Source organism: Theropithecus gelada, chromosome 4, assembly GCF_003255815.1.
Source record: "Theropithecus gelada isolate Dixy chromosome 4, Tgel_1.0, whole genome shotgun sequence".
NCBI lineage: Eukaryota > Metazoa > Chordata > Mammalia > Primates > Cercopithecidae > Theropithecus > Theropithecus gelada.
This window is the reverse complement of record NC_037671.1, coordinates 6,015,612-6,028,121: the sequence shown is the minus strand read 5'-3', so window position 1 is coordinate 6,028,121 and position 12,510 is coordinate 6,015,612. Positions and strand designations below refer to the sequence as shown.

Here is a 12,510-nt window from a genome sequence, read left to right as displayed (position 1 = left end):
GTACGAATGTTGTTGACATCTGCTACTCTGTTACTTTGTTTAAATTATTTTTTATTTTTGTAATTGACACGTAGTAATTGTACATATTTATGGGGTACACAGTGATGGTGCAATGCGTAGAATGTAAAATGATCAGATCGGGGTAATTATCGTGCCCATCATCGCAAATATCACTTTTTCGTGTTGGGAACATTGAACATCCTCCTTCTAGCTATGTGAAACTGTATATTATTAGTAGCTATGGTCATCCTGCAGTGGCATAGAACATTAGAACTTGCTCCTCCTACCTAGCTATAATTTTGTAACCTTCAACCAACCTCCCCCTATCCCATTTCCCCTGACCTTTCCCAGCCTCTAGTATCCTCTGTTCTACTTTTTACTTCTATGAGATCACCTTTTTTTCAGCTTCCGTATGTGGGTGAGAACATGTGCTTTTTAACTTTTGTTAAGCATTTTAAGGTCTCGATTTTTACACTTTGGGAAAGAAAATTGGGAATGTTTCAGTGCCCTGGGTTTCATCTCCCCCGATGAGGCTGATGCCTAACTGGAGACTGACCGCCACCTGCCTGGGAAGCTCCCGGGCCACACCTAAGCCACACTTCCCGGTGCCGTGCAGAATCAGAAGACATCCACCGATCCCCTTTGTGTCTTTCAAGGATATTCCCCGAGTCCCTCCGGTGGCTGATGGCCACCCAGCAGTTTGAGTCTGCAAAGAGGCTGATCCTCCACTTCACACAGAAGAACCGTATGAACCCTGAGGGTGACATCAAGGGTGTGATGCCAGGTGAGTACACCATGGGCTGGCCAGGGCAGGAGGTCATGCAGGGCTCACAGAGGCTCCACGGGGCAGGTCCCTGACACCTGGGCTGGTTTTATTGCACAAGCAGCTGTTTTAACCAGCTGTGCAATTCTCCTCTGACCTTTTGGCCTGCACAAGGGCAATGTAGCAGCCTTGACATTCTCTCCACTTTCTAGGTATTGGTTTCTTTCATGATCAAGTACAGCACACTCTGGATCTCCTCCTCTCCTGCCTAAATGCAGAAGCGAGCCATGAGCCCAGTATACACTGTTCAAGGGAATATCTGACTGTCTGGCCCATAGCCTGCCAGGTCTAAACACTGCCAGAGCGCTGGCTCAGGGTGTAGATGGGCCCATGACCTCACCTTTCCTAAGCATGACCTTCAAAGAGCCACCACTGTCTTGACCTATTTGTTGCGCAGCTGAAGACAGGAAAAGTGAAGTGTTTTTGGATAGTCGTTCAGATCCATAGAACTCCTGTGTGTCAGGAGCGTTACCACAGCTAGGTGGGGGTTCTCAACCTGAGGATCCACGTTTCACCAGGAGGTTGTTAAAATCCAGATTCCTGGGCCTCTCCCTGGAACCCAGAGATTCTGACCTATTTGATTTGGGATAAGCCCTGAGAATTTGCATTTCTAATAAGCACTAGAAGAGATTCTGATGCAAGTGGTATATGGATCTCCGTTTGAAGGTCACTGGTGGGCTCCACGCTCTGACTCACTGCCCTCACTGAAGACCTGGGATAGACAGTTGTTATAAAATTCCCTGGGAAAATAACCTCCAGGCCATTGTCCAAGAGAGAATGTGCTCATTTTCCCCCATGACCAGAAATGCTTGTGATGACGATTCATTCATTGAATCAACAGGTGTTTACTAAATACCTGCTGTGTTTCAGGCACCGTTCTAGAGCAGAGAAGACACAGGCAAAGCCTTGCTCTCACGCAGCTTGCAGGCAGGTGGGGCACGCAGACAGGGAGCTACGCGTGCCTACGTCAGGAGGGATGAAACAGCAGGGCCGCGGGATAGAGGGTGGCAGGGAGGGACTGCAGTCAGAGTGGCTGCGGAAGCTTTGCTCTCAGGGCGCAGATACAGGAACCTGAGTGAGGTGGGAGAATGTGCCCTGCAGGTGTCCATTTACGACGGGAAGGGATGCACAGGAACCCCAAATCAGAGAAGCCCTTGGTGCCTGGACAGGCCTCTCGTTAGACTCCCAATCCAGAAGATCGGGGACGCTAGGTCACTAGAAGCTCCTTGGTGCTGCCGTAGCTCAGCCAGGATGTCATCCTCTGCCTCGACTTGTGCAGTGACCTGAGAGTCAGGACAGCCAGACTGGACCACATGCTGGGCGGGGCGGGGCCTACCCAGGGACGCCCGAAGCTTTTGCTTCGCTGGACCAAAGAAGGATGTTTGCCAGGTCTGGTTGACATGAAGGGTGCTGAGTGTTGGTGCATCTGTGGTCCCTTTTTAATCCAGGGACAGTGACGAGAAACAAGATGACACTCACATGGCACTTCCATGTCAGCTACTTTTCTAAGTGATTTGCAAATATTAACTCATATTTAATATTTAGTGCCAAGCGCTTCACGTGTGTTATTTCTCCATGACAGCCTATGAGAAAGGCACTATAATTAGCCCCATTTGCCGATGAGGAAACGAGAGCACAGAGAGGCTAAGTAGCTTCCAGAGGTCACACAGCTGCTAAGAAGCTGAGCGAGGATTTGACCCGCAAAGTCCAGCAGGGGTTGCTTTGCCATGCTGCTGTAACATGAGGGAGAGCTCCGGGTAGATACGAACTTCCCTGCGCTGAGCAGTGAGTGCTCAGCCGAGGTTTCTCCAGCGGGGCCGTGCTTGCTGGTTTTGGACGGTCCAGATGGCTTTCCCAGATTTCCCCAGACCTCACTCGTTAGCAGGTTAATGCTCTTAGGCTTACAGTACAATTTGTTTGTGGCATTTCCCTAATTAAGCCATCACACTCCGCTTCTTTCACGTTAAAATATTGTCTGGGAATAGCTTGTTTTCTCAATCCTAATTACACTGATTCATTTCCCTCCTATATTTGGAAAGTAGTATTAGATCCTTTTTAAAAATTTATTTCTTTGCTCATGAGTTTTGCTGGTCCTTATTTCCGTTCCAGAGTCCCAGGCAGGAGGCTGGGTGAGAGGTAGTTGGTGACATGTGACTTAAGAAAGAGGACAGAGGCTTCACCTCCATGGGGAGCGGTCCTCCGGCTTTCGCTCTGCCCTGCCGCCCTTCACGGCGGCCTCTGCTCTCTGCCGCCCCCGGCCGTCAGATGTGTTGATGGCAGCACGATGGCGGGGCTGCTGAGTGCTGGGGGAAGGCAGCGTGCCTTTCAGCTGCTACATCTCCCACTTCCAGCTTCCTCTGCCCAGACTCAGTTTTCTGCATGGAATCTTCCTCCCATCACCCCGTCTAATCCCACAGCCAACACCCGCTCCAAGCCTCGTGTCTGTCACCCTCTCGTGCCCTGGCCGACTGGCTGGGCTCCCAGCTTTGTTCCATCCTCCCTGCCACCAGGTCACACAGGATCTGATCACATCACCACCGGCTTCAAGCCTCTCCAGTGCCTCCCAGTGTGTTTCGTGTAGACCTCAGGTCCTCCAGGTCACTGTAGAGGCCCTCTCTGGTCTCTGCCTCCCGCCGCCTCACACCCTGGCCTTCATTTGGCTCCCAGGACACACCACCATCTTCCTCTCCACAGGGCCCTCCCCGTGCACACTCCCTGCCCTCTCAGCTCCCACTCTTGCCTTGGCCAGCTCCTTAGAGACCAAGTCCGCCCTCCGGTTATTCACTGTTATAGCTTCAGCACTTCTCCCCGCTTCCTCTCATCCCAGCTATGATGAGTAATTGCAGGGTTCCTTATTAATGCCTGTCACCCCTGCAGAGCGGCAAGGCCAGGCAAGGCATGGCCTCTGTCTGTAGAGCCAGACACTTCTGCACCCCCAGCAGCAGCCCAGCCGAAGGCCTGACGCGTAGCAGGCGTGCCATGAATATTTATGGGCTGATCGAACCCAGGACTCCTGTAGTAAGGAAGGGTTAGGACTGTGGTTGCAGCGCCTCTGGGTAGGTGAGCGTCTCGGGCCTGGCTGGAGGTATATGTAGGGGTCCGGCGGGGCTGCTTGCTGCCCCGTCAGTACATCCTAACCTTGGATTTATGCCAGGGGAAAACCTGATGTTCCCAAATTTCTTATTTCCTTTTCTGTTTTAAAGCTGTCCTTGGTTTATCTTCTAGCAAGTCTGATGTTCTCAGTGGCCTGTGTAGCTGAGTTACTTTAGATGTGTGGGTGTGTTCCTGAGCATCAATCTCTCAATGTCAGTCCTGCAACCTTCGTATCACATAACGCGCCCAAGTGCTGACAGCACTCCCGTGTCGTAATTCCTGAGGTTTCCAGCATTTCTAGCAGGAGGAAAGGGCCCGCTGGTTCCCAGTATGGCTGTGTGGTCAGCAACCTAATGCAAAAACGAGACCCAGGATGAGTGCCACACACAAGACTGTGCCTTCAGTTCTGCAGGCTGAGCATCCCTTATCCAGAATGCTTGGGACCAGAAGTGTTTTGGGGATTGGATGTTTTGGGATTTGGGGATATTTGTATTATACTTACTGGTTGAGCTTTCCAAATCCAAAAATCCCAAATCTAAATGCTCCAGTGAGCATTTCCTTTGAGAATCATGTGGGTGCTCAAAAGATCCTCAATTTTAGAGCATTTCAGGCTTCAGATTTTGGGATGTAGAATGCTCAGCTGGTAGTAAGATAAGCAAAAAGTCACTGGACAGCAACTGCCAGGCATGGGAGGAAGCGCTTCATGTGCGTGTCATCTGCATCTGAGCTTCACAAGGGAGAGGAGCCATTCTCCTGCTTTACAGCTCAGAAAGAGGCTGAGCACTGGGGAACAGTAACTCCATGATCCCTCTCAGGGTCAGGCTAGCCCCAGAGGAAGGACAGCAAATGTGCTCCTGTGTTCTCTCCTTGTGGGGAGCCACGTGCAGGGTGCAGGCATCCTCCGTCCTCAGCATCAGTCCTCTCCGGCAGCCTCACACCTTACCCCCGAGAAGCCAACCTGCCCAGCATTGCCAGGATGCACGGCTGAGTCTGTGTGATCCGAGCGTCCCCATCTTAGCCCCGTGTGGGGCTCCCCGCTACCCTTAGCAATGACAGAGCTCGGGTTTTGTCCTGACCTGCCTCACTCTGCCTTAACAATCTGTTCAGATCCTGAGATGACAAGAGGGTGGATGTGTCAGGCCACCTCCACGTTCCACACTAGGTACCTTACCCAAGTCACACCACCCGTAAGTGATGAAAGCAAGATCTGACCCTGGGCAGGCTGCACGGGGCCCTCGCTCCGCAGACGACCGCCACGGCTCACTCAGAGGGCTCGGGTTAGGTGGAGCCCGGGTCTGGGCAGACGAGGACAGAGATGACAGAGGTTGGCGGTGCCAGGTCAGTTGCTGAAGGCTTGGCTAGACGTTGAAGACTGTGCTGTCTGAGGTGACTTCGTGATAAGATTCCTATGGATGCTCGTCTTCCACTTGCTTTCAAAGCACATTTATTCAAGCGGCCGAGTGGCGCCATCTCAATCCATCCCGGAGGGGAGAAGGGCTGCGTGGAAGGGGCAGCGGCTGCTTTTTCTACTTCCCAACACGGGCGTGGGGCTCAGAGCTGCCTCCTTGGAGCATTTAGTGTGCTTTTTTAATGACTCTTGTGGCAGAGATGGCAGCATCCCTTCTTCCCCTTCCTTTTCTCCTCCTCCTGCTCCTTGTCCTCCTCCTTTTTCTTTTCTTGCTTTCTGTCTCTATAACTCATGCTTTTCCAATTTCACCCCTAACACACTAGCATCGTCCACTAGGATGACAACAAAGCCGGTTTATCCCACACCCCCACGCAAGCCAATTCCAGTTCTCCTCTGCGTGTGTTTTCCCTGCTCCTCCAAGCCTCGTCTTGGGCAAGGGGCCACTGCCTCCTCTGCTGTCCTCGGAGGCCTGATTTACCTCTCACACCAGATGGCCAAATGTGGAGAGGCCGTGCCCTCCTCCCAGCGAGTCAGCAGGGTCGTCAGGGCCTCCTTTCCCTTCCTCTGTTGGTGAAGAGAAGGTGGGAGATGTTGGGTTCACTGAGCCCGGGGCAGGAGGACACGTGCTCCCCAAGTGCTCCCGGAGGCCTCACCGAGTTCTCCCAGCCAGCCAGGCAGCACTTCGTCCTACTTCACAGATGAGCAGCTGGGCTCAGAGCGAGGACAGCGCAGCTTTTCCAAGGAGCCAGCCAGAAGTGCAGAAGCTGGGTTCCTGCCCGGGCTCATCGGGCCCCTCACAGCACCCAGACCTCAGCCCCGACCACACGAGGATCCGTGAAAATGCGGAGGCACTGGGGCCGCAGGGTGGAGTTGGACAACAAAATTCAGTAGGCTCGACGTGGGTTTTGGTTGGAAAATTTTCTAATGGCTCTAAGTTGAGCAAGCCGATGTGTCCTCCTCCTCCTCCGTCTCGAGGAGTGCACGGGAGCCGGGTGCTCACAGCAGCAAATCCTGATGCCAGTGCCCCACAACCTGGCCGGGCTCCCTGTTGCCCATTTATTTCCATGTGTGAGGAGTTCAGAGAAGTCCCTAGATGTCCATCTGATATCTGGACAGACAAAAAGGCCTCTTGGATTCAGCTACCGGTGTTAGAGCCATCTGAAGTGTCCTATAACACAGAGCTTGTGGATTTGGGGCCCAGAAGAACAGACAATGCTGCAGAAGCTTCATGTTGTTGTTGACAGGCTGGTGATGTGAGTAACTGGTAGTATGATAAGCAAAAAGTCACTGGACAGTGACTCTGCCAGGCATGGGAGGAAGCACTTCATGTGCTTCCTGACAACATATCAATAGCCCTGGAAAGGTTAATCTAATTCCACTTAGAAGAATTCAGTTACCTCTGCCACTACAGTCAATTTTTTAGACTGGGTTCTAGGTTTAATTTTATTTAAAAAGCTCAGGTCATAATGCAATTGTTATTGCTTCTTTAACATCATACTTCATAAACAATAACGTATCAGGAGTTCAGTTTGGGGTATGTATTTTTTAAACTTTAAACTTATATGGACTTGCTAATGGGCATTTAAATTTTCTTCTCGGAAGTCATCCATGGTGATAAAACGTAGCTATTAGAGTTGGTTTCTGATGAGGTCTATAATAGCAAAGATACTCAGATCATCAGATCCAAGGTTTTCTGTTAACCATGATATTTTTAAGCTCTTTACAAAATTAGTTTTTTTAACCATAGAGAAACTGTGCCTGTAGTCAAAGTAGCCCATTTTTGCTAAGGAAAAATAGTGGTCAGGAGACCTTGGGAGCTGAGAGGGTCCATGGACCAGCAGCTGAAATGCCAGCCCTGTGGGCTTGCATACAGACCTCAATCTTTGCACCTAAGTATGGGAAGGAAGAAAGTTCTGGAAACTCAGCAGACATGATATCCCTCAGACAAGGGAAAGCTTTCTCCTTCTCCCTTCTGTGGCCTGGCTGGTGACACTGAGTTCAAAAACAATGTTTGAATAAAAAGTTCCTAAATCCCTAGGATTTAGCAACACATTTTTTCTTTAAACTATAACGAAGGAGCTTTGTGACCCTCCTGCTGCTGGATGGCAGGAAGGAGGTGGAAGAGGAAGGTGGAACTTGAGCCATCTAGGGTTCAGAGTGGCCCTCGGAAGCACAGGGCCAGGGTCCTGGAGACACAGCCCCCGAGGGAGCAGGAGGGTTCCTCCAGAGGCAACTCCCAGCACTGAAGCCTTCCTCAGTAGACAGAAGCCTCCCCATCTCCACCACTTTTCTTATTTTATAAATATATTATTCAGGGATAATTTTAGATGTACAGGAAAGCTGCTGAGATAGTACAGAATCTCCGTATACCCCTCACTCGGCTTCCCCGATTGCGAATGTCTGATATTGTCATGATACTATTGTCAAAACTAAGAAAGTGACATTGGAACACTGCTGTTCACCAAACCCCAGCCTTTATCTGGTGCCTCCCGTCATCGTGCTTTCCATGAAGTCTCCTCCCGCCCCGGGATGCCGCCCAGGACTGCGTCTCGTTCTCCCCTCTCCCTAGTCTCCTGGTCTGACAGCTGCTCAGTCTTTCTTGTTTCTCGTGACCTTGACAGTCTTGAAGAGTCCTGGTTCTCCTCCGCTTCGGGAAGTCTCCTTTCTCTTTTTTAGCTCCCCAGTAGGGGATGATTCCATGAAGACATGCCAGGCTAGGAAGGCAGAGAGGCAACAGAAGGCTGCGAGTGGCATTCCTGCTCCCAGACGCGCAGGCAAACAGCTCCTGGAGCCTCTGCCGCATTCTGAATCTTCCCTGTAACTTGCCAAATCGACACCAGCACCTCTGCAGACCCCTGTAACACTGCGCTGGTGGACTCCCTTCAGAGGGGCTCTCAGAGCTGCTGGGGCCGCACAAGAAACCCAGTCTCATGACTTTATAGTTGCTCACATCCCTTGGAGCCAAAACATTGTCCAGCTCCCAAGGACTTCCATTAACTAAAACGTGCACATGTATACATATGCGTATGAATGTGTGCATGTATGTGTGTATACATGCAGATGTATTCACTTATGTGTTTGTCTTTCAAAGATTCATATGTCCTAAGGGCAGTTTCAGCAGCAGTAGCTACAGCCATGGTAAGTTCCACCCCACGAGGCTAAGGAGCATATCTGCACATGGCCTTCCCAGTCTCCGAACCGGGGGTGACACAGGCAGATGCAGAGTGTACGGAAAAGAACTGCTTGTTTAGATTTGCCCAGGGCCTAATGAGTGCCTCAGTAACCTAGAATATCATCGCTGAGCTCTGTCCTCAGACAAAAGCGAACTGAGTCGACCCTGTTTATTTGTGTGTACTCGGCCCGCTTTCACAAAAAGGGTTTGTGATGGAAACTTCTGCTGACGGTGCACCTTGTGCCCTCTCAGGCACCCGAGGGAAACCGGAACTGCAGAGCTGGAGTCTTCTGAGTGCCTTTCTATCCCGGAAATCTAGACCCTCTCCACTGGCAAAGAAAAAAAAAAAAGGCTTTCTCTTCCTTCTGTGGTGCCCAAACTGGGGAACCAGGACTGTGCCTGCAGCTGCTGTGCCATCCTCCATGGCGGCCTGCCCAGGGCTCACAGGGTCTGTTTCTTTGCAGAGCTGGAGAAGGAGCTTTCCCGGAGGCCCAAGAAGGTCTGCATCGTGAAGGTGGTGGGAACCCGGAACCTGTGGAAGAACATTGTGGTCCTGTGCGTGAACTCGTGAGTCACAGAGACAAGTGCCAGCCGGGTGGGAGGGGGCCAGGGAAGAAGGCGGGCAGCGGTGAAGCCCAGGGCCCTACTCCCCACCCCGCTGAACTTGGAATCCTAAGGGTGTGTGTGAAAAGTGACACGGGCTAGAAGATACTGGCCTTCCCCTCCTGGAAGCCTCAAGCAGCCGGTGCCCCCAGCCCAGGCGTGTAAATCCTGTGAGCAGAGCCTCCCCATGTGCCCATGAGGTCCAGGGAACCAAGATGCACATAAATGCACCTCCTGAGGGGCACAGTGGGGGCTGCTACAAGGCTGGGACTTCTGGGCCCTGTCTTGGGACAGGGGATTTGAGACCCATGAGGCCTTGGCTGCAAAGTGGCCGTGGCCCCTGTCTGTAGCCGGCCCCGCCCTTCCTGAACCTGCAGCCAGTCTGGCCAGACGCGCCAGGATGGCCGCGGGAGGAGGCAGGTGGGCCTGAGCCAGGCCAGTGAGCCCAGACCTCCTCCCAGGGCCCTCACCAGCCCTGGTCACCCCGCCTGCTGGGTCCTGCAGGGGCTGGGGACATCGTTCACGCAGGTTCTTCGCAGCCCAGTCCCTGGGCTTGGTGTGTACCTAGAAGGTCAGTCCTGTCTTGACTGACAGCTCAGTGGCCCTGACTGCGCAAGGCAGTCCCTTGTTCAGGGTCAGAGGTCACCAAGGTGGCGGAGGGGAGGGATTCGACTCATTTGGGTTAGGGGTCATCTGGGGTGTGGCACTCCTTTGTGAAGGGTCTCGAGCTGCCACAGGTAAAGACGGAGGCCCAGGGTGAGGGCTCGGGGCCAGGGTGACCGCTCAGGGTGACCGCTCTTGTGCCCACACCTGTCTACTAAAGCCACAGCAGAGGAGCATGAGCGTGGACCCCCCCCAGGAGAAGCATTCCGTATTTCTCTCATGTCTCCTCGTTTGCATTTGCTCTGGAATCTGCTCATGGTTCGGTCATGGCGGGCTTTTCTATGACACATTGAGTTGCTTCTTCATCTCCTGGTCACCTGACACCATGAGCTCCCGGGAAACAGCACAGCCCCTGGCGTGGGGGCAGCCCACCCACCGCCGCTCGGCATGTCTCCACAGGCTGACAGGGTACGGGATCCACCACTGCTTTGCCAGGAGCATGATGGGCCACGAGGTGAAGGTGCCGCTCCTGGAGAACTTCTACGCTGACTACTACACCACGGCCAGCATCGCGCTGGTGTCCTGCCTGGCCATGTGCGTGGTGGTCCGGTTCCTCGGGCGCAGGGGGGGCCTGCTGCTCTTCATGATCCTCACCGCCCTGGCCTCACTCCTGCAGCTCGGCCTCCTCAACCGTGAGTGGGCCGGGGAGATGGGCTGCGTGCAGGGAGGGGGGCTGGCAGACCCCCAAAGGCATTTGAAAGGGCTGAATAAGACTCCAGCAGCCACTCTGAAATCTACAGCTGGAAGGAGCTGCTTTGGGGAGGACAGAGCTTCCGTGAGAGCATCTGTGGAGCCCGCCTCGGAGGGCCCTGGGCCTTCCCCTCTCCCGCTGCCCCAGCCTGGGCTGCACCATGATTCCGTCCGAGTCCTGGTGGCCGGGTCTTCACTAATGGGGCAGACTGCTTCTGTGTATGACAAAGAAGAACAAAGGATTGTTTCTTTCTAGTGACATGAAGGGGGAAATAAATCTGTTTTGTCACCCTCGCATTAGGGCCCTGCTTTTCAGCAGATGTTCCCGAGTTCATCAGCTTCTCTTTGGACCAAAGAATTTCTCAGTAAAGGTTAAACATAATCTGGCCAGATGCGGTGCCTCACCTCTATAATCCCAGCACTTTTGGGAGACCGAGGCAGGCGGATCACAAGGTCAGGAGTTCAAACCAGCTTGGCCAATATGGTGAAACCCCATCTCTACTAAAAATACAAAAAATAATTAACTGGGCTTGGTGGCACATGCCTGTAGTCCCAGCTACTCAGGAGGCTGAGGCAGAAGAATCACTTGAACCCGGGAAGCAGAGATTGCAGTAAGCTGAGATTGTACCACTGCACTCCAGCCTGGGTGACAGAGCAAGACTCTGTCTCAAAAAAATAATAATAATAATCTAAGGCAAAGCTAGAGAGTCCGTCTGGCCCCTGCAGCAAGCTCTGTATAGCTCCTCACTAACAGATACCCCGTGTGTGGACAAACCACCACAGCACCTCTGTGGCCGGCCCAGGGCACGACATGAATAGGCAGGGCCGCTGAACCTCCTCTCCCGCCCTGGCACGGTCCTCCTGGGACAGGCTCGGGACACTGTGGGAACATCGACCCCACAGAGCTCCCCTGTCTTTACAAGGAAAATGAACCCAGGCTCTCAGAACTAGATGCCAGGGCTGTCCACCACCCCCAGATCAGAGCGGCCTTGTCGTGCAGCCTGGGTTAGAGAGGGCTCACTTCCAACTCAGGAGCGGCTCTCTAGCTTGGACAGTTCCTGTGCAATCTGTACCTTGCGGGGAGACTGCTGGGAGGCTTAGCTAATGGAATACACACGTGGTGCCTGTCTCCCTCCATCCCCGTTCCCCAGCTGCCCTTCCGGGAGCCTCTGCCCTGCTCACACAGCTGGGGCGGAAGTGGTGGAGTGCCTCGGCCACCAGGTGTTGCCATGCCCCTTTGGCCCTGAGCAGGAATGCCCAGGAGCCCCAAGTGAACACCAGGCAGCCGTGAGGAGCAGAGCTGGGGCCAGCAGGGGTGCCCCACAGTGCTTGATGCTGCTTGAGTGCAGGCCGCAGTGGCCCGTGGGTGACTTTATATGCACGGAAGCTCACCCTTTGCACCTGCTAGGGTCTCGCTGTGGAGGTTCCATTTTCTCCCCAGGCTCTGAGGTCAGCGGGACCTTACCCCTGTCTTCCTAACAAAAAGATCTTTGTTTAGTGCAGTATGAACTCCACTGCCCTGGCAGCCAGCGCCATCCCAGAAACGGAAGGGAGTTTGCTTGAACCAAGTCACATGGGAACACACTGGGCTAATTCCACACCTAACGTGCTCTCTCCTCTCTCCTCACCTGCTTTGCCCTTGTCTGTGTGGGTGCGATCATGTCCGCGGGCCCAGTGATTGGAAAGTACAGCCAGCACCCAGACTCAGGTGAGTCCCAAGCGCGTGGGCTGTGCTTCCTCATCTTGTATTACATCTAAACGGGCGTTTTCTCCAAGACTCACGGACCTGTGGTTTCCATTTCCTCTCTTTCTCCCCCTTGCCCTCCAAGAACTGCAGCTGAAGTTGGCCGTAGGTTGGACACTATAAGGATACATTTGTATTCTCCCTCTTGCCTCTAGAAAGAGCGACTGGTGCTTCCCTGTTTCTGTGCTGCTTGGCACGCATGCCCCACCCCTTCCCCTGGCACCAGGCTCAGCACAGGCCCTGGCCCAGCGCCAGCTTGCTTTGTCTTATGGACAGCATCTGGGTGGGGGAGAAAGGCCGGGAGTGCTGGGGCC

The 12,510-nt window shown here is 53.3% G+C and overlaps 1 protein-coding gene across 3 annotated transcripts in view; it reads left to right on the top strand.

The window, feature by feature from the left end:
* The window catches only part of SLC22A23 (solute carrier family 22 member 23), a 190,669-nt gene that overhangs the window by 161,052 nt on the left and 17,107 nt on the right, over positions 1–12,510 (top strand). For all 3 annotated transcript variants that reach the window (XM_025383941.1, XM_025383942.1, XM_025383943.1), the window contains 4 exons: positions 657–784; positions 8,961–9,063; positions 10,162–10,394; positions 12,128–12,160. In XM_025383941.1, the coding sequence (XP_025239726.1) occupies positions 657–784; positions 8,961–9,063; positions 10,162–10,394; positions 12,128–12,160 (497 nt within the window). The remainder of the gene's footprint in view (positions 1–656; positions 785–8,960; positions 9,064–10,161; positions 10,395–12,127; positions 12,161–12,510) is intronic.